This window comes from Lepidochelys olivacea (genome assembly GCF_965140295.1).
Source record: "Lepidochelys olivacea isolate rLepOli2 genome assembly, chromosome: 1".
NCBI classification, from domain to species: domain Eukaryota; kingdom Metazoa; phylum Chordata; order Testudines; family Cheloniidae; genus Lepidochelys; species Lepidochelys olivacea.
The window spans coordinates 46414950-46439675 of record NC_140411.1 but is presented as its reverse complement, the minus strand read 5'-3'; the positions used below and the strand labels follow the sequence as shown (position 1 = coordinate 46439675).

Here is a 24726-nt window from a genome sequence, read left to right as displayed (position 1 = left end):
GTACTGTACAATATATATATAATGCCTTTTGTCTGCCCCCCAAAATTTCCTTGGAACCTAACCCCCTGCATTTACATTAAATCTTATGGGAAAATTGGATTTGTTTAACGTCGTTTCACTTAAAGTTGCATTTTTCAGGAACATAATGTTAAGTTAACTACAACGTTAAGTGAGGAGTTACTGTATAAAAATGGTTTTTAATTTATAAGGGGGGATCGCACTCAGAGACTTGCTATGTGAAAAGGGTCAACAGTAAAAAAGTTTGAGAGCCACTGTTATATGGTGTCCTCTTCTTTAGATTGTGCTCTGCAATCATTTAATGTAATTTTACTTTATTTGTGTTTGTAACAAGTACATATGGGTGGGAGGTGGAAATTTTGAGAAAGCATCCTAATCAATATTTTCCTATATTTCAAGGCATTGTATTGGACTTAATACCTTTTCCATAAGTACACTTTTCTCTTTTCCATACATGTTTACATCATAAAATTCATCTTAGAATCCCTTCTTATCTGTATTATTTATCCAAATATATATACAGTACCTTGTTCTGCCAAAGTTTTTTAATTTGATTGCTTTCACTGTTTTTTTTTTAAGGTTAAAATTGATTGCATATGTCTATGAAATAAGTTCTGCTGATGCCATATTTTTGACTTATATTTTGAAAGTTTTACATTCATTGGACTTTTTATTCTAAATTTTAATTAGTTGGTTATTTTATTTTATCTTCATGTTTTAGAGCTCTTTGACAACTACATGCAGCAGGATGCGCATGAGTTCTTAAACTATCTTTTAAACACAATTGCTGATATTTTACAAGAAGAGAGAAAACAGGAAAAACAAAATGGCCGTCTACCTAATGGCAGTATTGACAACGAAAACAATAACAGCACCCCAGACCCGACCTGGGTTCATGAGATCTTTCAGGGAACATTAACTAATGAAACCAGATGTCTTACTTGTGAAACTGTAAGTTTGTATTTGTTTTATAGAAGAAATTCTTATTTAATACTTTCAGGAATCCATTTTTCTTTGTAATTTAAATATGCAGTTCAAATTATTTTAATTTTTTTTACTCTGTTAGTTTCAAGATTCATGCAGATGGTAAGTGTATTAGACTAATTGGTTTATTTCTGTAAGCTTTAAATGTGACTATCTGTATGTTCCACTAAATATTAGTGAGTGATGAAATTTTTTTTTTAAATGAGCAATCACTGAATGAGTTCTTGGTCAGTGAGAGTACTGAGCAAACTGTTGCATGAAAAATCTGCATTTGGATTTTTGAATTGTGCCCTCCATAATCAGCTAGAGAATTTAGATAATGTTTTAAAAACAAGGATTAAAAGTTTAGAAGGGCTTGACTATAGATAGTTATATGTAAATCCACCTTTTTTGTTTTCGTTGTTAATCCTTTTCTTCTAATAGTAAACTATTAAATCTAACCTATTTCAGATTTAGATTTAAAACATTGCTATCATTCAACATGCACATTTATGTTCTATAATTAAGTATATCTTCCCAGGTGAGCTTGATCAGTTTTTAATTGGCCAAATTTGCTTAACAGTGCTAAAATCAGTATAGCAGAATTCCATTGTCAGAATTGGCCCATTTTTCCTCATTTATTTAGATAGCCAAGTCTTGAATATAGAGAGATGTTTCTCCACAGGATACTATCAAGTGCTGTTTCTCCACAGGATACTATTCCAGCTCTGGTCTAGAGGATCAGCTCAAGTCTAAAATAAGTCCCTACTTAAAATAAGATATTAGGATGATGACTGTAAAATATATAACTTAAACATTGCATCTGGATAGATGATCAAGTCAGGTGCATTAATTTAAATGTCTTAACCATTCAATAGTTGATGGGAGGGCATTATGCCAGACCATGATGGAACCGGGCAGCCCTTGCTGATGCATGCAGCCTACTAATATGTGGCCTACATCTTCTAACTGGCCACAGCAACAACATGGGGGAGTTACAAAGGCTCCATTTTGACACTTTTTTTAGGGCATCCGGAACTGTAACTCACTGTCACCCTTCTGCTTTAGCAAAAGATACATTTTTGGTACTACACTCTGTGTACACATTTTTGGTGCTCTCTGCCACCCCAGTCTGTTAGCCAGCCAAACAAACTCCTTCTCACTCTATCAGTCCTAACTTTTCTCTGCAGGTTAACCCTTGATGTACTTTAGTTCCCTAACTGTCCAGAAGCATCTCTGTGCAGCATCCAGCCACTGGATGCCCGTGTTTCTAAAGAGAAGGAATATATACCAGCCTGTTGGCTTAGCTGAGGATCCACACCTCACTTAACAGCACTGAGATGAATTTATAGTAAAACAAGAGTAAGTTTTATTAGTAAAAAACAGATTAAAGTGATTCTAAGCAGAGATAACAGAAAATGGTTACAAATAAACCATAATATAATCACGCTTTCTAGTGACTAAAACTTAACAGCTTACAATCCTTGTCCAAGGCAGTTTTCTCACCTACAGCCAGTTTTAACATCACCAACCCTATGTAGTTGGGGATCCACCGTTCATAGAATGTAAAGAACACTGACTTCTTTCCTCCTCTCCTCCCCCAGTGATGAAAACAAAATGCCCTTTTGCTTCTCCTTACATTTCCCAAAGTTCATTGTCTCAAGAGTCAGGATGACCTGTGATGTATCTTCTGGTGTGCTGACGACTTATCCTCCTGATAACAGACGTTAACCTCTGATGTAAAGGAACTGCCCAATGTCTCTGGCATCACCACATTCAATTTACATTAGACACACATGTAAATAGGTAAATCAACATTCCTTTGTCTAAGAGAAATTTGTTTATCAACTCTGCCCTCAAAACACATTTTAGGAACATATTTCTGGCACACGTACAACTCTTTACACGCCATGTGTACATACATCATGCAATGATATTAATGACAGATGTGTCACCAGTTTTCAGCTTTCATTTGATACTTCACATAGTACTCTTTACAGATAAATGATAGCAATATGTTAGGTGGAGTGAGTTTGTCAGGTCTGATAGGAGTTACAAAATAGTGGGTCTCTGCCAGTTGGCATGGAGAGGCTCTTAAGGTCAGGCCACTTATAGTCATGGTCAGCACATCTGATCATTCTATAAGTGTTTGAGCTTTACCCAAAAATGGCATGGAATGTCAAAACTAGGGGCTGGACTGTTGGATCTGTCACAAGATAGGCACTGTCAATGTTGGAAGCTTGCTCTTGCCAGCTACAGTGCCACCTGGAGGTGATATCAAGGTTCCTTAGGGAAACTGAGCTGAGATGATGGCTCAATGGATTAAACTAATCTGTAAGCAGGGATAGATGTGGCCTGTTTTGCTCCTTAAGGAGCAGATTCTGCAAGGTGACGCTGTTGCACAGGACCAGCAGCCAGGCCAGGTTAATCATTCTTTTGGTACTAGGGCTGTCAAGCAATTAAAAGAATTAATCGTGCAATTAAGTAATAATAGACTACCATTTATTTAAATATTTTTGGATGTTTTCTACATTTTCAAATATATTGATTTTAATTACAACACAGAATACAAAGTGTACAGTGCTCACTTAATAATTATTTTTTATTACAAGTATTTGCCCTGTAAAAAAACAAAAGAAATAGTATTTTTCAATTCACCTAATACAAGTATTATAGTGTAATCTCTTAATCATGAAAGTTGAACTTAAAAATGTAGAATTATGTACAAAATAATGCATTCGAAAATAAAACAATGTAAAATTTTAGAACCTGCAAGTCCACTCAGTCCTACTTCTGATTCAGCCAATAGCTCAAACAAGTTTGTTTACATTTGCAGGAGATAATGTTGCCCGCTTCTTGTTTACAATGTCACCTGAAAGTGAGAACAGGCATTCTCATGGCACTGTTGTAGCCGGCGTCACAACATATTTATGTGCCAGATGCGCTAAAGATTCATATGTCCCTTCATGCTTCAGCCACCATTCCAGAAGACACATGTCTTCTTGCTGAGGACGGGTTCTGCTTGATAACAATGCAAAGCAGTGAGGACTGATGCATGTTCATTTTCATTATCTGCGTCAGATGCCACCAGCAAAAGGTTAATTTTCTTTTTTGGTGGTTCGGGTTCTGTAGTTTCCACGTCGGAGTGTTGTTCTTTTAAGACTTTTGAAAGCATGCTCCACACCTCATCCCTCTCAGATTTTGGAAGGCACTTCAGATTCTTAAATCTTTAGAAATCTCACATTGGTACCTTCTTTGCGTTTTGTTATATCTGCAGTGAAAGTGTTCTTAAAATGAATAACATGTGCTGGGTCATCATCTGAGACTGCTATAACATGAAATATATGGCAGAACGTGGGTAAAATAGAGCAAAAGTCATACAATTCTCCCCTGAGGAGTTCAGTCACAAATTTAATTAACGCATTATTTTTTTAACAAGCGTCATCAGCATGGAAGCATGTCCTCTGGAATGGTGGCCGAAGCATGAAGGGGCATATGAATATTTAGCATATCTGAGATGTAAAGACGTTGCAATGCCAGCAACAAAAGTGCCGTGCAAATTGCCTGTTCTCATTTTATGGTGACATTGTAAATAAGACAGAGGACAGCATTATCTCCTGTAAATGTAAACAAACTCGTTTGTCTTAGTGATTGGCTGCACAGGAAGTAGGACTGAGTGGTCTTGTAGGCTCTGAAGTTTTACATGGTTTTGTTTTTGAGTGCAGTTATATAACAAAAAAAAATCTACATTTGTAAATTGCACTTTCACAACAAAGAGATTGCACTACAGTACTTGTATGAGGTTTATCATTTTTATAGTGAAAATATGTATAATAAAAATAATATACACTTTGATTTCAATTACAACACAGACTACAATCTATATGAAAAGGTAGAAAAACATCCAAAATATTTAATTAATTTCAATTGGTATTCTATTTAACAGTGCAATTAAAACTGCAATTAGTTGCGATTAATTTTTTGTGAGTTAATTGCGTGAGTTAACTGCAATTAATTGACATCCCTACTTGGTACCTGTTGTTATGTGCCTGACTTCATTAAGCTGAGTGTCTACTAGTCCCAACCCACAGTTTGAAAACCGCTGTCCTAGACACACACTTTGGTCGTGGGCCAGAGTGTGTCTATTCAGGAAGATGTTGAGTTGTTTTTTGGCTTTTGTGTAGTACAAATGGAAGGTGATTGTGAGGACGTAAAATGGCTGCTCTTAAGCAAAGATTAGTTTTCTGGGACCAGCTACGCTGTAACAGAACCATTATCTGTATATTTCCTTCAATAGAGATTTTATCAGGATTTTGGCTTGGAAGGTGGGGATGTTGGTAGTATGTGCTCATGTTACGAATTTGCTGCTCTTTGAAAATAAAAGTAATATTAATTGATTCTTGGATCATACAGAATTTCCCCTAAGATATAAGGGAAGGGTGATGGCAAACCCGCAAATAGTCTCAATTCAGTGAATATGGTTGAGTGAAGATAGTATAAAGTTTTCTGATTATAACTTGAAATAGTTAAAAGATGTGGGGAAAATTTCAGGAAAAGGAAGAAGAATGGTCTTGTGATTAAGACATTAGGCTAATGTTCCAGAGTTCAGGTTTGAATTCCTGGATCTTCCACAAATTCCCAGTGTGACTTTGGCAAGTCCTTTATCTCTTCTGTGCCTTGGTTCCACTTCTGTAAAATGGGGATAATACTTTTCTTCCTCAGAAGGAGTATTATAAGAATAAATTAATTAATGTTTTTAAAGTACTTGGACGCTATGGTGATGAGGGCAGAATGAGAAGAAGTATGGTCCAGTTATTAGTGTGCTAGGCTGGGATTGGGGAGGACGAAATTCAAATCCCTGCTGCATCACAGACTTTCTGTATGACATTGGGCAAGTCACTTAGTGTTTCCATTCCTCAATTTCCCATCTCTAAAATAAAAGTATAAAAATATTTTCTTATGTCACAAGGGTGTTGTGAGGATAAAAATATTCTTCTTTGAGTAGTGTCCCTATGGGTGCTCCACTGTAGGTACCATGCTCCCTGCTGAAGAGCTTTGGTAGCAGTGTCCGGTAGGCCCACCCACGTGCTGTCTGTCCTCGTGCCCCGCCAAGAGGCTAGCCAGCACACAGGCTAACTGCCTTCAGTTCCTTCTCAATTGTCCCTGGCTGGAGACTGAGCTATTCACAGTGCATTACGACCATTCCTTTTGTTCTGCATTTCTGTAGTTAGTTGATCTCCTAGTATGTAGTTGTAGTTCTTTCCTTTTTATCTTATCTTTTCTGCCTGAAAAAAAAATAAAAAATTCCCATCTTTTTTCTTTGGGGACCCTTCCCCTAACAGGGTATGCCCAGTTCACAGGAATTCAAGAAGTGCCTTTCTTGTATGCAACAGGGATAACCTCTTTCCAAACACTCTCAGAGCATATGCTGCCTTGGGGGAAGGTCACATTCAATGAAAGTGTGGTCTGTACTAGCAACTCAGGCCCAGGTCTCGCAAGGATAGGGAGCTGAGACAGATGATCATTTTAATGGAGGCGGTCCTCCAGCCTTCTCTGGACCCATGCAACAAGTCACCTGGCAGTCATGAGTCTTCCCCACAATCTTCAACATCTAAAGACTGTAGATTGAAGAAACCAGGCGTTGACCCCTCTCATAAATCATCAAAAAAGAGAGCAGGAAGTCCCCACAGTGAGCCCTGAGATAGCTGCAAACAATCTCTGACATGCTCAGTATCCTTGGTACCATCAGCACCAAGACAATCCCAGCCCGGTACCCACTGCTCACAGATTTCAACAGCGGTAGGTACTGTGAGCAAGCCTATGGATTCAATGGGCTCAGGCACCAAGTCAACAGCACTGAGGGACAAGGACAGGAGTAAGCACTCCACTAAGAAGGCACTGCTGGTGTGCAGTTCTCCATCGGTACCATCATCGACACCCCATCCCACACCAGAACGATAGGTGCGGGCAAGATCTCCGTCCTCCCTGGTACTGACAGTGGCACCGAGTTGGTCAGTACTGCCAGCATTCTGGCACTCAAGGGACCTCCGTGTATCAGACATTGCAGAGTCTCCTCTTGTTGGTACCAGGATTTCCATACCGAGTCTTCATTTGGCATGGGAGTTTTCCTTGCTGCCCTATCATGCTCCCCCACTCTCTAGTGCAGACTTGGATAGCGAACCAGAGGAGGCGGTATCACAGTACTCATCTCAAGCTCCGTATGGTGCCCGATATCAACCGGGCCACTGAGCGTACCCTCAGCTGGCCCACCACCACCATCATGGTATGGCCAACCATGGGCACCACCACAATCACTACGGCCATACTGAGACCCTTGTACTGCTTATCACCACCATGCTTCTCAGGCTTTAAGCCCCACCCAAGAATCCTTGAGATGCACCCCTTCCACTGCGGCGTCCAGAGCTTCATAACTTCCAGAAGGAATCAGGAAGGAACCATAGGGCGGTGTTGAGGAAGAGGTGACCTTGAGGACTGTCATAACCAAACAGCTAAGGGTAGCCTAGAATTCCTCCTTACCTGTAAGGAATTAAGAAGCTCAAATAACCTGCTTGGCAGCTGACCAAAAGGACCAGTGGGGAAAGAAGATACTTCCAAATCGGCGGGGGTGGGGAGGGAGCAAAGATTTTGTTGGTGTGTTCTCTGGGGAAAGCAGAGAAGCATCAGGTCAAAAAACTCCTTCTCCTATAAACCATCCTGTACAAGTCTCTGATATTACAAAAAGAGTAAGTAAATAAGGCAAGGCGCGTTAGATTACCTTTTGTTTTCCACTTGTGAATTTTCCCTTTGCGAGAGGGAGGTTTATCCCGTTTTTTTGTAACTTTAAAGTTTTGCCTAGAGGGGAATCCTCTGTGTTTTGAATCTGTTTACCTTGTAAAGTATTTACCATCCTGATTTTACAGAGGTGATTCTGTTACCTTTTCTTTAAATAAAATTCTTCTTTTAAGAACCTGATTGATTTTTTCATTGTTCTTAAGATCCAAGAGTTTGGGTCTGTTATCCTCACCAATTGGTAGAGGTGATTATTCTCAAGCCTTCCCTGGGAAAGGAGGTGTAGGGCTTTGGGGAATATTTTGGAGGAATAGGACTCCAAGTGGTCCTTTTCCTGGTTCTTTGTCTAAATCACTTGGTGGTGGCAGGATACTGTTCAAGGACAAGGAGGAATTTCTGCCTTGGGAAAGTTTTTAACCTAAGCTGGTAAAAATAAGCTTAGAGGGTCTTTCATGCAGGTCCCCACATCTGTACCCCAGAGTGCAGAGTGGGGAACGAACCCTGACAAGGACCATATCCTTCTCCTCCCCGGATGAGGCTGTCATGCCTCCCCCACCATCTCCGGCTGATGATTTTCACCTCTTCCAGGACCTAGCAAAGAGAGTGACAGATACTCTCCAAATACCACTAGAAGAAGTCAAGGACACCCATCATCGATTCTGACCTATTCCATTCATCCTCAAAAATTGATTAGTGAGACTGTTCTGGACCCCACAAAAACCATTTGGCAGACCCCAGTATCAGTGACACCTACCTGCAAGTAGGTGGACAAAAAATATTATGTCCTAGTGAGAGAGACTGAATTCCTCTTTTCCCACCCTCCACCCATCTCCACCATGGTGGATGCAGTTAATTCCCGTGGCCAGCAACACCAGATGAGGTCTATTCCCTACAATAGGTCCAAACGCTTCCAGTCCCTTTTTGGGAGGAAAGCATACTCCTTGGCCATGCTTCAGTTTTGAATTGCCAGTTACCAAGCCCTGATGGCAAGTTACGACTATGTAAACTATTCAGAACAACAATTTTATTTAACAGTTGCCTGAGTCTCACTGTGACCAATTTAAAGCCATTATCCAAGAGAGACAGTTAGTGGCCAAGACAACATTACAGTCTGCCCCTGACACAGCATAAGGTCCATCTCCACGGTTATGTGATGTCCATCATGGTTACATCTGTCAGCTTTTCCGAAGGAGGTACAGTCGACCTTTGAAGATCTTTCCTTTTGATGGATGCCTCTCTTCACACCCTGAAGGATTCTAGGGCAACTCTTTGTTCGTTGGACATCTACACGCCAGGACAAAAGAGGAAATTTAGTCCGCAGCCTCAGCGCAAACCACACCTCCCAATACCCAGCTCAGTACTACTATGAGCCACAGAGAAAGGAAAAATAAGTTCTCAAGGTGTAAACCATCTGGCCCACAGTCTTCCTCATTCCAGCTGTCAATTTCAAGCACCAATTTTGAGGTGTTGGTTGAGGCTTCGATAGACCACTCCCCCCAACTGCTACAGGTGACCATTTTGGCCACTAGACATTTGGCCACTGGCTAGCAATGTTCTGCAGCACCTGGGAATGCATAACATTTGGATCAATGGGTCTTAGAGATCATTTGCAATGGGTACTCTATTCATTTTACCTCCCTGACCCCTCCACAACAGCCTTCCCCATGCCTCTTTAGGGATCCTTCTCACAAGAGTTTACAACGACAAGAGGTAGATCATCTCCTCCAGTTAGGAGCCATAGAACCAGTACTTCACCATCTACGATGCAAAGGGTTCTACTCTCACTATTTCCTAATACCCATCAGGAAGGGTGGTTGGAGACCCGTACTAGACGTCAGAGCTCTCAACAAGTTTGTCAAAGCTCAAATTCATGATGGTCACTCTCTAGCAATGATCATTCCAGCATTGAAACAGGGAGACTTTTTTTTGACTCTTGACCTTCAGGATTCCTACTTTCGTATCTCAATCCTACCCTCTCATAGATGATTTATCAGATTCATCCTAGGACAAGACACAGGCACCAATGTTGCAATGTGCTATGGGGTGCTCGATCCCTGGCTCTGCCCCAGATCCAGCCCCCACTCCACCCGTTCTCCCAAATGCCCGCCCCCACCCGCCTCTTCCCACCCTGTTCCGCTCCCTTCCTTGAGCATGCTGCACCCTCGCTCCTCCCCCAAAGCCTCCCACATGCCGCGATACAGCTGATCGCAGTGCACGGGAGGCGCTGCGGTGGAAGAGGGGAGCTGATAAGAAGTTGCCGGTGGGTGTTCAGCACCCACCACTTTTTCCCCGTGCGTGCTCATGGGACAAGACCACTACCAATACACGTTACTCCCTTTCAGACTATCATCTGCCCCGACAATATTCTCCAAGGTTCTCTCAGTAGTGGCTGTCCACTTAAGTCTCCCAAGGGATCATGATTTACCCCTCTCTGGATGATTGCCTCCTCAGAGCCCTGACTCCCAACCCCTTCACGGGACCTAAACCTGGTACTGAAAGGACTGACCAGGTCTCCCTTCAGACCCATGGCTAGCTGTTCACTTAAAGTAACTCCTCACTTAAAGTCATCCTGGTTAATGTTGTTTCATTGTTACGTTGCTGATTAATTAGGGAACATGCTCGTTTAAAGTTGTGCAGGTCTCCCTTATAACGTCATTTGGCAGTCGCCTGCTTTGTCCACTGATTGCAGGAAGAGCAGCCCATTGCAGCTAGCTGGTGGGGTCTTGGAACCCAGGTGGACAGGCAGCCCCCCTAACAGCTCCCCGTTCCACTAAGTTCCCTGTGCGGCAGCTGCCCAGCAGGCTATCAACTGCCGGCAGTTCAGCTGTCCCTCCCCCCACTGCTATGTGCTGCTCCTGCGCTCTGCCTTGAAGCTGCTCCCCAGAGCCTCCTTTTTGCTGTGCAGGGGTTGGGCAGAAGAGGGAGGCTAATGTCAGGGTGTCCCGCTTACCCCATCTTCCATAGAGCAGAGGGGACACATGACAGGGCTCAGGACAGAGGGAGCTTCCTGGCAGCAGCTGCCATCTCAGCTTGCTGATTAACTTAAAAAGGCAATGTACTTAGAGTGGGGTCAGTGTACTGAAAGGAGCAATGCACATCTTTCTCTCACACACAGGGTGTGTGTCTCTGTCTGCTATGTTGTCTCCCCTTCCTCCGTTTGTGCTGCCTTGTAGAGTGTGAGGCTACATGAACAAAAATGAGTTAACCCTTGAGGACTCAGCCAAGTGCTAGTTCATCATTTAGCAGTAAGGCATCCCACCCTCTGACTTAACCACCTCAGCCAAGCTTCACAATCATCATCGCTGTGTTCCAGTATTAAATTGTTTATTTAAAACTTATACTGTGTGTGTGTGTGTGTGTGTTATATATATATATATATATAAAATGTTTCCCTGGAACCTAACCCCCCCATTTACATTGATTCTTATGGGGAAATTGGGTTCGCTTAACATAGTTTTGCTTAAAGTTGCATTTTTCAGGAACATAACTACAACTTTAAGCGAGGAGTTACTGTACATACCTATCAGTGAAAACAGCCTTCCTGATAGCAATCGCCTCTGCTTCGAGAATAGGGGAAATAGTGGCCCTAATGACACGTTATCCCTACACGGTATTCTTTCGGGACCAGGTTACTCTCGGACTACATCAAAACTTCATTCCTAAGGTAATCTCCCAGTTTCACATGAACTAATTGATTCACTTTCCAATCTTCTACCCAAGCCTCACCAAGACAACAGAGAGGGTATATTACACACTCGAGATGTCAGGAGAGCCTAGCCTTCTACCGTCTACTTTTTAAGAAGTCCCTATGTTTTTCTTCTCCATTGTGGAAAGTTCAAAGGGCTCGGCAATATCAGCCCAGAGACTCTCCAAGTGGGTCTCAAACTGCATTAAACAGTGTTACCAAGTTCACAATATGACACCTCCAAACTGTTGGTACATGCTCCACAAGATCAATCTCCTCTTCTGTTGCCTTCTTCAACAATGTCCTTATCTCAGTGATCTGTAGACCGGTGACTTGGGCGTCAGTCCACGCCTTCGCAGAACATTTTGCAATCACTGGGGACTCCCCATCCAATTCCATTTTCAGCTCCACAGTTGTGAGATCTGTAACTGACCCAACTCCAAAGCCCCAGCCCTCCAGCAGGGATACTGCTCATGAGTGGCCTACAGAGGAGCACCCTTAGGGTATGTCTACACTACGGAATAAGGTTGAATTTATAGAAGTCGGTTTTTTAGAAATCAGTTTTATATATTCGAGTGTGTGTGTCCCCACAGAAAATGCTCTAAGTGCATTAACTCGGCGGAGTGCTTCCACAGTACCGAGGCTAGAGTCGACTTCCAGAGCGTTGCACTGTGGATAGCTATCCCACAGTTCCCGCAGTCTCCGCTGCCCATTGGAATTCTGGTTTGAGATCCCAATGCCCGATGGGGCTAAAACATTGTCGCGGTTGGTTTTGGGTACATATCGTCAGGCCCTCCGTCCCTCCGTGAAAACAAGGGCAAACAATCGTTTCGCGCCTTTTTTCCTGAGTTACCTGTGCGGACGCCATACCACGGCAAGCATGGAGCCCGCTCAGGTAACCGTCACCGTATGTCTCCTGGGTGCTGGCAGATGCGGTACGGCATTGCTACACAGTAGCAGCAACCCATTGCCTTCTGGCAGCAGACGGTGCAGTACGACTGGTAGCCGTCCTTGTCGTGTCCGAGGTGCTCCTGGCCACGTCGGCTGGGAGCGCCTGGGCAGACATGGGCGCAGGGACTAAATTTGGAGTGACTTGACCAGGTCAATCTCTTTAGTCCTGCAGTCAGTCCTATTTAACCGTCTTATGGTGAGCAGGCAGGCGATACGGATTGCTAGCAGTCGTATTGTACCATCTTCTGCCGGGCAGGCAAGAGATGAGGATGGGTAGCAGTCGTACTGTACCATCTTCTGCCGAGCAGCCATGAGATGTGGATGGCATGCAGTCCTTCTGCACCGTCTGCTGCCAGCCAAAGATGTAAAAGATAGATGGAGTGGATCAAAACAAGAAATAGACCAGATTTGTTTTGTACTCATTTGCTTCCCCCCCTCCCCTGTCTAGGGGACTCATTCCTCTAGGTCACACTGCAGTCACTCACAGAGAAGGTGCAGCGAGGTAAATCTAGCCATATATCAATCAGAGGCCAGGCTAACCTCCTTGTTCCAATAAGAACAATAACTTAGGTGCACCATTTCTTATTGGAACCCTCCGTGAAGTCCTGCCTGAAATACTCTTTGATGTAAAGCCACCCCCTTTGTTGATTTTAGCTCCCTGAAGCCAACCCTGTAGGCCGTGTCGTCAGTCGCCCCTCCCTCCGTCAGACCAACGGCAGACAATAGTTCCGCGCCTTTTTTCTGTGCGGACGCGATACCAAGGCAAGCATGGAGGCCGCTCAGCTCACTTTGGCAATTAGGAGCACATTAAACACCACACGCATTATCCAGCAGTATATGCAGCACGAGAACCTGGCAAAGCGATACCGGGCGAGGAGGCGACGTCAGCGCGGTCACGTGAGTGATCAGGACATGGACACAGATTTCTCTGAAAGCATGGGCCCTGCCAATGCATGCATCATGGTGCTAATGGGGCAGGTTCATGCTGTGGAACGCCGATTCTGGGCTTGGGAAACAAGCACAGACTGGTGGGACCGCATAGTGTTGCAGATCTGGGACGATTCCCAGTGGCTGCAAAACTTTCGCATGCGTAAGGGCACTTTCATGGAACTTTGTGACTTGCTTTCCCCTGCCCTGAAGCGCATGAATACCAAGATGAGAGCAGCCCTCACAGTTGAGAAGTGAGTGGCGATAGCCCTGTGGAAGCTTGCAACGCCAGACAGCTACCGGTCAGTCGGGAATCAATTTGGAGTGGGCAAATCTGCTGTTGGGGCTGCTGTGATGCAAGTAGCCCACGCAATCAAAGATCTGCTGATATCAAGGGTAGTGACCCTGGGAAATGTGCAGGTCATAGTGGATGGCTTTGCTGCAATGGGATTCTCTAACTGTGATGGGGCCATAGACGGAACCCATATCCCTATCTTGGCACCGGAGCACCAAGCTGCCAAGTACATAAACCGCAAGGGGTACTTTTCAATAGTGCTGCAAGCTCTGGTGGATCACAAGGGACGTTTCACCAACATCAACGTGGGATGGCCGGGAAAGGTACATGACGCTCGCATCTTCAGGAACTCTGGTCTGTTTCAAAAGCTGCAGGAAGGGACTTTATTCCCAGACCAGAAAATAACCGTTGGGGATGTTGAAATGCCTATATGTATCCTTGGGGACCCAGCCTACCCCTTAATGCCATGGCTCATGAAGCCGTACACAGGCAGCCTGGACAGTAGTCAGGAGCTGTTCAACTACAGGCTGAGCAAGTGCAGAATGGTGGTAGAATGTGCATTTGGACGTTTAAAGGCGCGCTGGCACAGTTTACTGACTCGCTTAGACCTCAACGAAACCAATATTCCCACTGTTATTACTGCTTGCTGTGTGCACCACAATATCTGTGAGAGTAAGGGAGAGACGTTTATGACGGGGTGGGTGGTTGAGGCAAATCGCCTGGCTGCTGGTTACGTGCAGCCAGACACCAGGGCGGTTAGAAGAGCACAGGAGGGCGTGGTACGCATCAGAGAAGCTTTGAAAACCAGTTTCATGACTGGCCATGCTACGGTGTGAAAGTTCTGTTTGTTTCTCCTTGATGAAACCCCCCGCCCCTTGGTTCACTCTACTTCCCTGTAAGCTAACCACCCTCCCCTCCTTCCTTCGATCACCACTTGCAGAGGCAATAAAGTCATTGTTGCTTCACATTCATGCATTCTTTATTCATTCATTACACAAATAGGGGGATGACTACCAAGGTAGCCCAGGAGGGGTGGTGGAGGAGGGAAGGAAAACGCCACACAGCACTTCAAAAGTTTACAACTTTAAAATTTATTGAATGCCAGCCTTCTTTTTTATGGGCAATCCTCTGTGGCAGAGTGGCTGGTTGGCCGGTGGCCCCCCCACCGCATTCTTGGGCATCTGGGTGTGGAGGCTATGGAACTTGGGGAGGAGGGCGGTTGGTTACACAGGGGCTGTAGTGGCAGTCTGTGCTCCAGCTGCCTTTGCTGCAGCTCAACCATACACTGGAGCATACTGGTTTTGTCCTCCAGCAGCCTCAGCATTGAATCCTGCCTCCTCTCATCACGCTACCGCCACATTTGAGCTTCAGCCCTCTCTTCAGCCCGCCACTTACTCTCTTCAGCCCACCACCTCTCCTCCCGGTCATTTTGTGCTTTCCTGCACTCTGACATTATTTGCCTCCACGCATTCGTCTGTGCTCTGTCAGTGTGGGAGGACAGCATGAGCTCGGAGAACATTTCATCTCGAGTGCGTTTTTTTTCTTTCTAAGCTTCACTAGCCTTTGGGAAGGAGAAGATCCTGTGATCATTGAAACACATGCAGCTGGTGGAGAAAAAAAAAGGGACAGCGGTATTTAAAAAGACACATTTTATAAAACAGTGGGTACACTCTTTCAGGGTAAACCTTGCTGTTAACATTACATACATAGCACATGTGCTTTCGTTCCAAGGTCGCATTTTGCCTCCCCCCACCGCGTGGTTACCCCCTCAACCTTCCCCCCTCCCTGTAGCTAACAGCGGGGTACATTTCTGTTTAGCCACAGGCAAACAGCCCAGCAGGAATGGGCTCCTCTGAGTGTCCCCTGAAGAAAAGCACTCTATTTCAACCAGGTGACCATGAATTATATCTCACTCTCCTGAGGATAACACAGAGAGATAAAGAACGGATGTTGTTTGAACGCCAGCAAACATACACTGCAATGCTTTGTTGTACAATGATTCCCGAGTACGTGTTACTGGCCTGGAGTGGTAAAGTGTCCTACCATGAAGGACGCAATAAGGCTGCCCTCCCCAGAAACCTTTTGCAAAGGCTTTGGGAGTACATCCAGGAGAGCCGCGAATGCCAGGGCAAAGTAATCCTTTCACATGCTTGCTTTTAAACGATGTATAGTATTTTAAAAGGTACACTCACCGGAGGTCCCTTCTCCGCCTGCTGGGTCCAGGAGGCAGCCTTGGGTGGGTTCGGGGGGTACTGGCTCCAGGTCCAGGGTGAGAAACAGTTCCTGGCTGTCGGGAAAACCGGTTTCTCCGCTTGCTTGCTGTGAGCTATCTACAACCTCATCATCATCTTCTTCGTCCCCAAAACCTGCTTCCGTATTGCCTCCATCTCCATTGAAGGAGTCAAACAACATGGCTGGGTAGTGGTGGCTGAACCCCCTAAAATGGCATGCAGCTCATCATAGAAGCGGCATGTTTGGGGCTCTGACCCAGAGCGGCCGTTCGCCTCTCTGGTTTTCTGGTAGGCTTGCCTCAGCTCCTTCAGTTTCACGCGGCACTGCTTCGGGTCCCTGTTATGGCCTCCGTCCTTCATGCCCTGGGAGATTTTGACAAAGGTTTTGGCATTTCGAAAACTGGAACGGAGTTCTGATAGCACGGCTTCCTCTCCCCATACAGCGATCGGATCCCATACCTCCCGTTCGGTCCATGCTGGAGCTCTTTTGCGATTCTGGGACTCCATCATGGTCATCTCTGCTGATGAGCTCTGCATGGTCACCTGCAGCTTGCCACGCAGGCCAAACAGGAAGTGAGATTCAAAAGTTCGCGGTTCTTTTCCTGTCTACCTGGCCAGTGTATCTGAGTTGAGAGTGCTGTCCAGAGCGGTCACAATGGAGCACTCTGGGATAGCTCCCGGAGGCCAATACCGTCGAATTGTGTCCACAGTACCCCAAATTCGAGCTGGCAAGGCTGATTTAAGTGGTAATCCACTTGTCAGGGGTGGAGTAAGGAAATCGATTTTAAGAGCCCTTTAAGTCGAAATAAAGGGCTTCATCGTGTGGACGGGTGCAGGTTTACATCGATTTAATGCTGCTAAATTCGACCTAAAGTCCTAGTGTAGACCAGGGCTTAGGGACACTATTCGAAGAAGTTACTCACCTTGTGCAGTAACAGTGGTTCTTTGAGATGTGTGTCCCTATAGGTGCTCCACAACTTACCCTCCTCCCCTCCACCTCAGAGTTCTTGTCAGTGACTTTGGTAGAGAAGGAACTGAGGGGGGTTAGCCTGCCTACAGTGGCTAGTCTTGTGGCGGGGCACAAGGACAAACAGTGCATGTGTGGGCTTAACGGACACTACTATCAAAGTTCTATGATCAGCAGTGCAGGGATGCAAGCACACCTACAGTGGAGCACCCATGGGGACACACATCTCAAAGAGTTGTCATTACTTGCACAAGGTAAGTACTTTCTTCTTAGATTGTTAGGCACTCAAATAAGTAGCATGCATAGATATATAGGGGACTATGCAAGTAGAAGGGAATGCGTAGAGGTAGAAAATGTATGGTGGGAGACTCATGTTTTTAGGGCTCTGGATAAAACTTAATTATAGCTGGAGAATAATGCTAACATACAATGCCTTTTTGGGCAGCAGAGGGGGATCCCTGGGTTGTAGCGTAATCCTAGTCATATCCCTGACTTTTTAGGGTGTTTTGCCTTCTTTCTTTTAAAGGAAGTTATTGATCCACAAGTCCATCTTCCAGCTCAATTAACTGGGATGTACCACATGATTTTCAGCAGTTATATACTATATAATGTGGGTAATAAGAGATGTTGAATTCACTTCTGGGTATTAGAACTAATTTTTTCCCCCATGACTTCTTTCTGGTAAAAAGATAGCTTTGCCAAAAGCAAAATTTATTTATTTTAATGTAGTATTCAAGAGTTTGTCTTTTGGTTATTGGGATGGGCAGATTTGTTTTAAATTTGTCTGATTTGGGCAGCATTTTGGGAACAAAACTGAAAACAATATTTTTAGACTTTGCTGAGCTGTTAATTTCTCATTGGCATGATAGAACTTTGAGAGAGACAAGAGAGGTGAGGTAATATCTTTTATTGGACCAATTTCTGTTGGTGGAAGGTACAAGTTTTTGCGCTACTGTGCTAGACACTGTACACACATAAGTGACTGCTCCTCCCGAAAGAACTAACAGTTCAAACACACACCACGGTGCTCGAGAACAGAAGTATTTTGCAGATGGGGAAGTGAGGCACAGAGAAATCAAGTGACTTGCCCCAAGTCACACAGCAATTCAGTGGCAGAGCCAAGAACTGAAGCCAAGTATCAAAAGACTCAGTCCACTACCTTAACCACAAGACCATCCTTTCTCTTAAAACAACCTTTTATTGTTTAACTGAAAAAAATCTACTTTTAGCTTGAGGTATGGAAACTACTCCATAGATTTTTGGCTCACTTCTCGACTCCAGTGTTCTCGGAATACATGTTCCACTCCTTTCCAGACCCCAACATGTGATGCCAGAATGGCAGCTGGTATCAGTATCCCTATGGTATTCCTCTCTATCCTCATGTAAAAGTAGTTGTTGAAACACGGTACTATTAACAACAGGGTGCTCACACTGGATCTGAGCTTCACAACTTCAGAGCCACAAGAGAACTATGACAGACACCCACTCTGGACTGTGTCTTGAGGGGTCCTTTGAGAGGACTGAGCCCAGACAGAACATTGGGTGTCTCCAAGGTATCTCACTACTCTTATATGAAAGAGTACCCCACTATGCCTTCTGGTACCTTGTTCTGTACCAAGGCCCTGCACCAAGGAGGTATGAGATCCCACAATGGTAGTATTGGGGCCTGGAAGATCTGTGAAACTGCTGCCCGGTAAGGTCTCTTGTCTAACAAGAGGATAAAGGAGATCCAGGGTCCTGAGAGAAAAGGAAGAGCTTTGTCAGCCTCCTGAAGACATGCAATTATAGCAGCATAAGGAAGAAGAGAAGAGTACCAGGAGCGGGAGGATTCTATACTAGTGACCTTACCCTCCTCTTCCCCAGACAAGGCGGTGATTCCAGCTTCACCACCACATCCTGATTACATAAAGACCTTCCAGGACTTACTTAAGAGGGTGACAGAGTCGCTACAAATCCCCATGGAAGAGGTCCAGAAAGCACCACACAAACTGCTGGATATCTTGCATAGCATGAGTCTGAGTTGTGCTCCCTATTAAGACCCTCTAAACTAGTAGCACACTTGGCAGATGCTTACCATGATCCCACCAGTATACCTATGGGCTGAAAACAGGCATTTTGTACCTGTGAAAGGGTCAGAGTACCTATTCTTTCTCCCTCCTCCCAACTTGTTGGTAGTGTCATTGGCCGCCAAGCATAACAGACAGAGACAAACCAGGACTACGCCACATAAGAAAGAAGTAAAGAGTCTTGACCTCTTTCGGAAAAAGGCATATCCTTGGTTTCCCTGCAGTTTTGTGTGTCAAATTGACAAGCATTGATGGCCAAGTATGATTTTACCATCTACCACAGGGACACTTGTCCTTTACTTCACAGCTACGGCCATTGGAAATTGGTGTTTTGGCAGGACCTTCAAAAGCACACACCAACTGTCCCTCCATATCTACACATCCCCTCTGGTTTTACCCCTCCCTTTGAAGGCTAACTTTCCCATTACCTATCTGTCTGGACAGAATTCACAATGGAAAGCTGGGTAGTAGAGGATATCTCCTTAGGATACACCAGCAGTCTGCTTCCTTCCCCAACCTCCATCTGTTTTCTGGGACACTTTTCATGAGAGGAGGCTTCTGTAAGAGGTAGAGTTGCTTTTGAGGGCACTGGAACTAGTGCCTTCGACAGCAAGGAGAAAGGGGTTTTACTTGGGGTACTTCCTTATCCCCCAAAAGGCAGGAGGATGGAAACCCATTCTCAGGGAATTGAACAAATTAATACACCACCAAAAGTTCAGAGTGGTGACCCTGCCATCAATTATCCCATCTCTTTACAGCCCTAATTTTCAAAGATGCCTACTTTCACATGGACATTCATTGGGCACCCAGGGAATTCCTGAGATTTGTGGCCAGCCAAAAGTGGTACAGCGTTCTCGTCTTTGTACTCTTGACAGTGCTGAAGTGTTGATCAAAGTGCTGTCAGTAGTAGCGGCTCACTTTCATCAATGAAGGAGGGACAGTTTATCCTTACTTAAATGATTTGGCTCCTAAAGGGACAATCTTGCCAGGAAACACAAGAAGCAACCACCAAACATCTACGTTCTCTGATAGGTTGGGTTTTAAAATTAACCTGGAGATGTCTACCCTGTAAACCTCACAATCGATAGAATTTATCAGAGCAAGGCTGGATGCTGTTACAACCAGGGCATACGTACTACACGACCACTTCCTCTCCATCATCTGACTAGTTCAGTGAAGCTAGACAAGTCCCAGGGCATCCACATGGTCCTGCTTGGCGCTATTGGGTCATACGGACACAAGTACTTATCCTGTTGGCAAAACTTTATCTCTGATGTCTGCAAGCCTGGTTGTGGACTGTTTACACTCTGGGCAAACACAGTCTCGACTTGTTAGTCCTGATTCCCAAAAGGGTCTTAACCTCCCGTAGTTGGTGGGAGGACAGAGGAAAAGTATGTGTGGTAGTGCTGTTCAACTCCCCACTTTCAGCAAAGACTATAACCACAGATGCACACGTTTTAGGTTGGGGAACACGCTTGGAGGGACAGGTTGGTTGAGTTGTATGGTCTTCTCAGGAATCTGTGCTTCACATCAATGTGTTGGAGCTAAGAGCAGCTGGACTAGCCTACGAACAATTCTCCCTCGTATCTGTGGCCAGTTAATCTGGGTGTTATTGGATGTGATGGCAGCCTATTGCATCAACAAGCAAGGAGGAGCACACTCCTCAGTTTTGTGTGGATCCGTTGCCCTTGGAACTATAGCATTCCCATGTATATTATCCTGACTGCTGTCCACCTGCCAGGAATCCAAAACATTTTGATAGATTCTATAAGCAGACATTTCTCCACAGAACTTGAATGGGACCAGCATGAACCAACTTTGTGGGAGGTGCTATGGGTGTGGGATCTTGCATCCACAGATCTCTTCATGTCCCATGTAAACAAGTGCCAGGTGATCTGGGAGATGTTTTTCTCATGTAATGGTCAGGAGCCCTGAAATACGCGTTCCCCTCCAAATTACCTTATTATTTTAGGTGTTGAAGAAAATCAGAATGCACAAGGTGCAAGTCACCCTCATAGCATCAGGTTGGGGCCATCATTTCTGGTACCCTATTCTTTTGCAACTGTCCTCCTGACCTCCTCACTGCCGTCCCCCTGGGTATTAACCCAGGGCAAAGGACGGACTTACCAACCCAAATCAGCCATGCTTCACCTGAGGGGATGGTATTTGGTTGGATGTCAGTGTTAGAAAAGGCCTGTTTAGCTGATGTACAAGCTATTCTGAGCAGCAGTAGAAAGGGACTATACTGGGAAATGTTACAAATCAAAATGGAGAAGATTTGCATTTTGTTGTTTTAATAGACAAGGAATTTCCTCCTTTTGAGCAAAGAATCAATGAGTACTGAACTACCTCTTCTACTTAAATCTTCGGGGCTGTCATTTGGGTCTCTCAGGATACACCTGGAGGCCATCTGTGCTTGTCATCCACTAGTAGACACGTAGGCTATACTGGTGACAGCGTGCTGTATATGAGTAGCTACATGCACAAGTAAAGGCAGGCTGCATCCACACTGTAGTGTATAGCTACGTGCGTCAGTGAAAGACTCTCTAGCAAAGGAGAGGTAGCAGGGAGAGTTTCCAGCAGTGTCCCCACTGCCTCCTTGCTTTCCGAGTGTTTCCCTGTGGTGGGGACGAGCTTTGGCAGCTCTCTGTGATGGGGAAAAGCTGTATCAATGAGGAGGCAGCAGGAAACTATACTGCTAAAAATAGCAGTGTAAACATGGGAGCCACTGTTTCAGCGTGTAAAAGGCTGAAAAGTGTGCATACTTTAAGGGTTCAGGGCTGTCTTTATATGCCAAAGTAGTGCAGTACCATCTACATTGCTGTTTATACCCATGCTAGGGAGGTATAGTGTATGTATTCTACATGCCGCCGTGAAGAGTGTGCAGCATAGATGTACACTTACTCTGTATTTTCCCACCCAGTCATTGCCCACTTCCTGAAAGGTGTAATTCTAGACTTCCCTCCGGTGGCAAAATGTGTACCAGCCTGGGACTTGAACCTTGTTTTATCAGCCCTTACTAAGTCACTGTTCAAGCCCCAGGAATCCTGCTCTCTACTACGTATCTCCATGAAGGTAGCATTTTTGGTCACTATCATGTCAGAGTCTAAGAGCTAGGGAGTGCTCATGGCTTATACCTCCTTCCCTCTTCTACTCCCACCCCTCCGCACCTCCCTGATAGAGTTCTCCACTAGGCCAAGGTATCCATAAGACTACATCTGAAATTCATTCCTAAGGTGGTGTCAGATTTTCACATGAACTAAAGTATCCAGCTACCATTTTTAATAGTAAACCTCTTTCTAGCAGGGAAGAGGTGGCATGGCACTTACTAGATGTGTGTAGGGCTCTTACCTTTCACCTGCAAAGGATGAAATTACTTCAAATGTCATAGTCCAGGGATCTCAAACTCAAATCACCATGAGGGCCACATGAGGACATTGGCCCAAGAGCCACATCACTGACACCTTTTCATACAAAGATACAAAAGCCCCCAGCTCTGCGTCCAGCCTCACCTCGCCCCACCCCAGCCCAGCCTCTTCCAACCCCTTCCCCAGAGTCCCCACCCCAACTCCACTGCCCTCCCTGCCCCAATTCCAGCCCCTTCTCCAAATCCCCACCCCAGCCCCGCCTCTTCTCCACCTTCTCTCCTGAGCATGCCTCATCCCTGCTCCTCCCCCCTCCCTCCCGGAAAGCCCCAAGAGCTGCCAAACAACTGTTTGGCAGCAGGAAGTGCGGGGAGGTAGGCAGAGGACTGGGGATGTGGTGCACTCGGAGGTGCAGGGGTGGGGGGTGAGAGGAGCTATGGCGGGCGGCAGGAAATAACTCCGTGGGCTGCATACGTGTTTGAGACCCATGGTCTAGTGTACTGCCTGCCCTCATTCCCCACTGCCTGGTTCCCCCTACCGGGGACTGACGGTAGTGAAGGAACAAAGTTGCTGGTGGTCTGGCAGCCTCCTTTATCCCCTAAATGCAGAGTGCAAGGAGAGTGGTGGCACATGAATATGGATCAGGCAGACAGTGCTAAGGAAAAATCTCCAGTCCTGGGTGTATGGAGCACATGTGCAACCCAGAAGTGCACTACACAAAGGGACAGCACATCTTGAACTGAAGTTACTACATGGTGAGTAACTTATCCTTATGGAAGGTGTACCACCTCAGAGTCATGGACATCTAGGCCAGTATGCCTTGGCCGATCCTATGGGTTTGAAGGAAGAATACATCTGTTAGATAATTCCCTTCACACTCCTTTGTCGCTTCACTATTATTCACATTTGCTTCAGTGTGGATTAGGGTTCTCATCTACATCTCCACATACTTCAAGGTTTCTTGATTCTGCAGGAGATAAGGCAGCCTGATACTATCCCTCCTCTTGTCCCAGCCAGAATACACATAGCATTGGTCATGAGCTTCTTGGGATAGGGAGCACACAAGGATGCCTTCTCCGCACAGCACAAAAACACCTAATGTAATTGGGTTAGCATTTCTTGGTGTTCAGAAGGTTAATTCAAGGAAAATACACCCTCATAAAGTGAGGCACACACAGCAATAGTTGCATACTTGAATCAGCAGTATGACATGAAAAAACCCACTCTGCTTAGGGAGTCTGCCTCTTTTGCAGTTCTGCTTTCAGTAGAGCCGTATTTAATCTGGGTCACCTTAAATGCACAGTGAACTTGCTGATCTGATAAAGTTTCTTCCAGGGGAGTGGTCACTAAAGGCAGAGATATTCCAGCAAATCCTCAAGAAATTGTGTATCTCCATTGTTGACCTGTTGGCAATATATTTCCATGACAAACTCTCTCCTTTTTTTAAATGTATCTGGACATAGAAACACTAGCTAAAGGAATGCTTTACTGTTCCAAGGAATTTTCCTTGGCTCATACATTTCCTCCCTTCCTGGTCATATTAATAATAATATTATTTTGTATTACTGTAGCACTTAAGAGCCCTAGTCATGGAGCAGCACCGCATTGTGCTAGGTGTTGTACAAACACAGAACAAAAAAAACTGTTTTTGCCCCAAAGAGATTACAGTCTAAGTATAAGACAAGAGACAACAGATGAATACAGACACACAGATCTGGGAGTACAAGAAAACAGTGAGACAGTATTGGTCAGCTTGATAGGCAGTTGATTGTCTTAAAGAGCACTAGTCATCCTGTAACTCCTTTAATCCTAATTTCCCCAGACTGGCCAAGGGAAGGTGTTGCCTAGACCTGCTGATGCTTTCCCAAGGGGTATAAATCCCTCTGCCCTCATGCTGAAACCATCTTGGGTCCAGTAATGCCTAGAACCCAAGTGTATTAAATCTCTTGCATTGGTCCACAACAGGGCACTCCTGCAGTGGTAAAGCATCTCCAGGTGCCCTGACCATAAGAACGGCCATACTGAGTCAGACCAAAGGTTCATCTAGCCCAATATCCTGTCTTCCAACAGTGGCCAATGCCTGGTGCTTCAGAGGGAATGAACAGAACAGGTAATCATCAAGTGAGCCATTCCCTATCACTCATTCCCAGCTTCTGGCAGACAGAGGATAGGGTCACCATCCCTGCCAATTCTGGCTAATAGCCATTGATGGACCTATCCTCCATGAATTTATCTAGTTCTTTTTTGAACCCTGTGATAGTCTTGGCCTTCGTAATATCCTCTGGCAAAGAGTTACACAGATTGACTGCACACAACTGTGTGTTGTGTGAAGAAGTACTTCCTTTTGTTTGTCTTAAACCTGCTGCCAATTAATTTCCCTAGTTCCTGTGTTATGAGAAGGAGTAAATAATACTTCCTTATTTACCGTGCTGCACCCACAAAAAAGAGAAAATGAAAGAGGTACAATGA

At 44.9% G+C, this 24726-nt stretch overlaps 1 protein-coding gene across 3 annotated transcripts in view; it reads left to right on the top strand.

Moving 5' to 3' along the window:
* Positions 1–24726, top strand: part of USP12 (ubiquitin specific peptidase 12) — a 74689-nt gene that overhangs the window by 34081 nt on the left and 15882 nt on the right. For all 3 annotated transcript variants that reach the window (XM_084628964.1, XM_084628963.1, XM_084628962.1), the window contains one exon: positions 740–969. In XM_084628964.1, coding sequence (XP_084485090.1) covers positions 740–969 — 230 coding nt within the window. The remainder of the gene's footprint in view (positions 1–739; positions 970–24726) is intronic.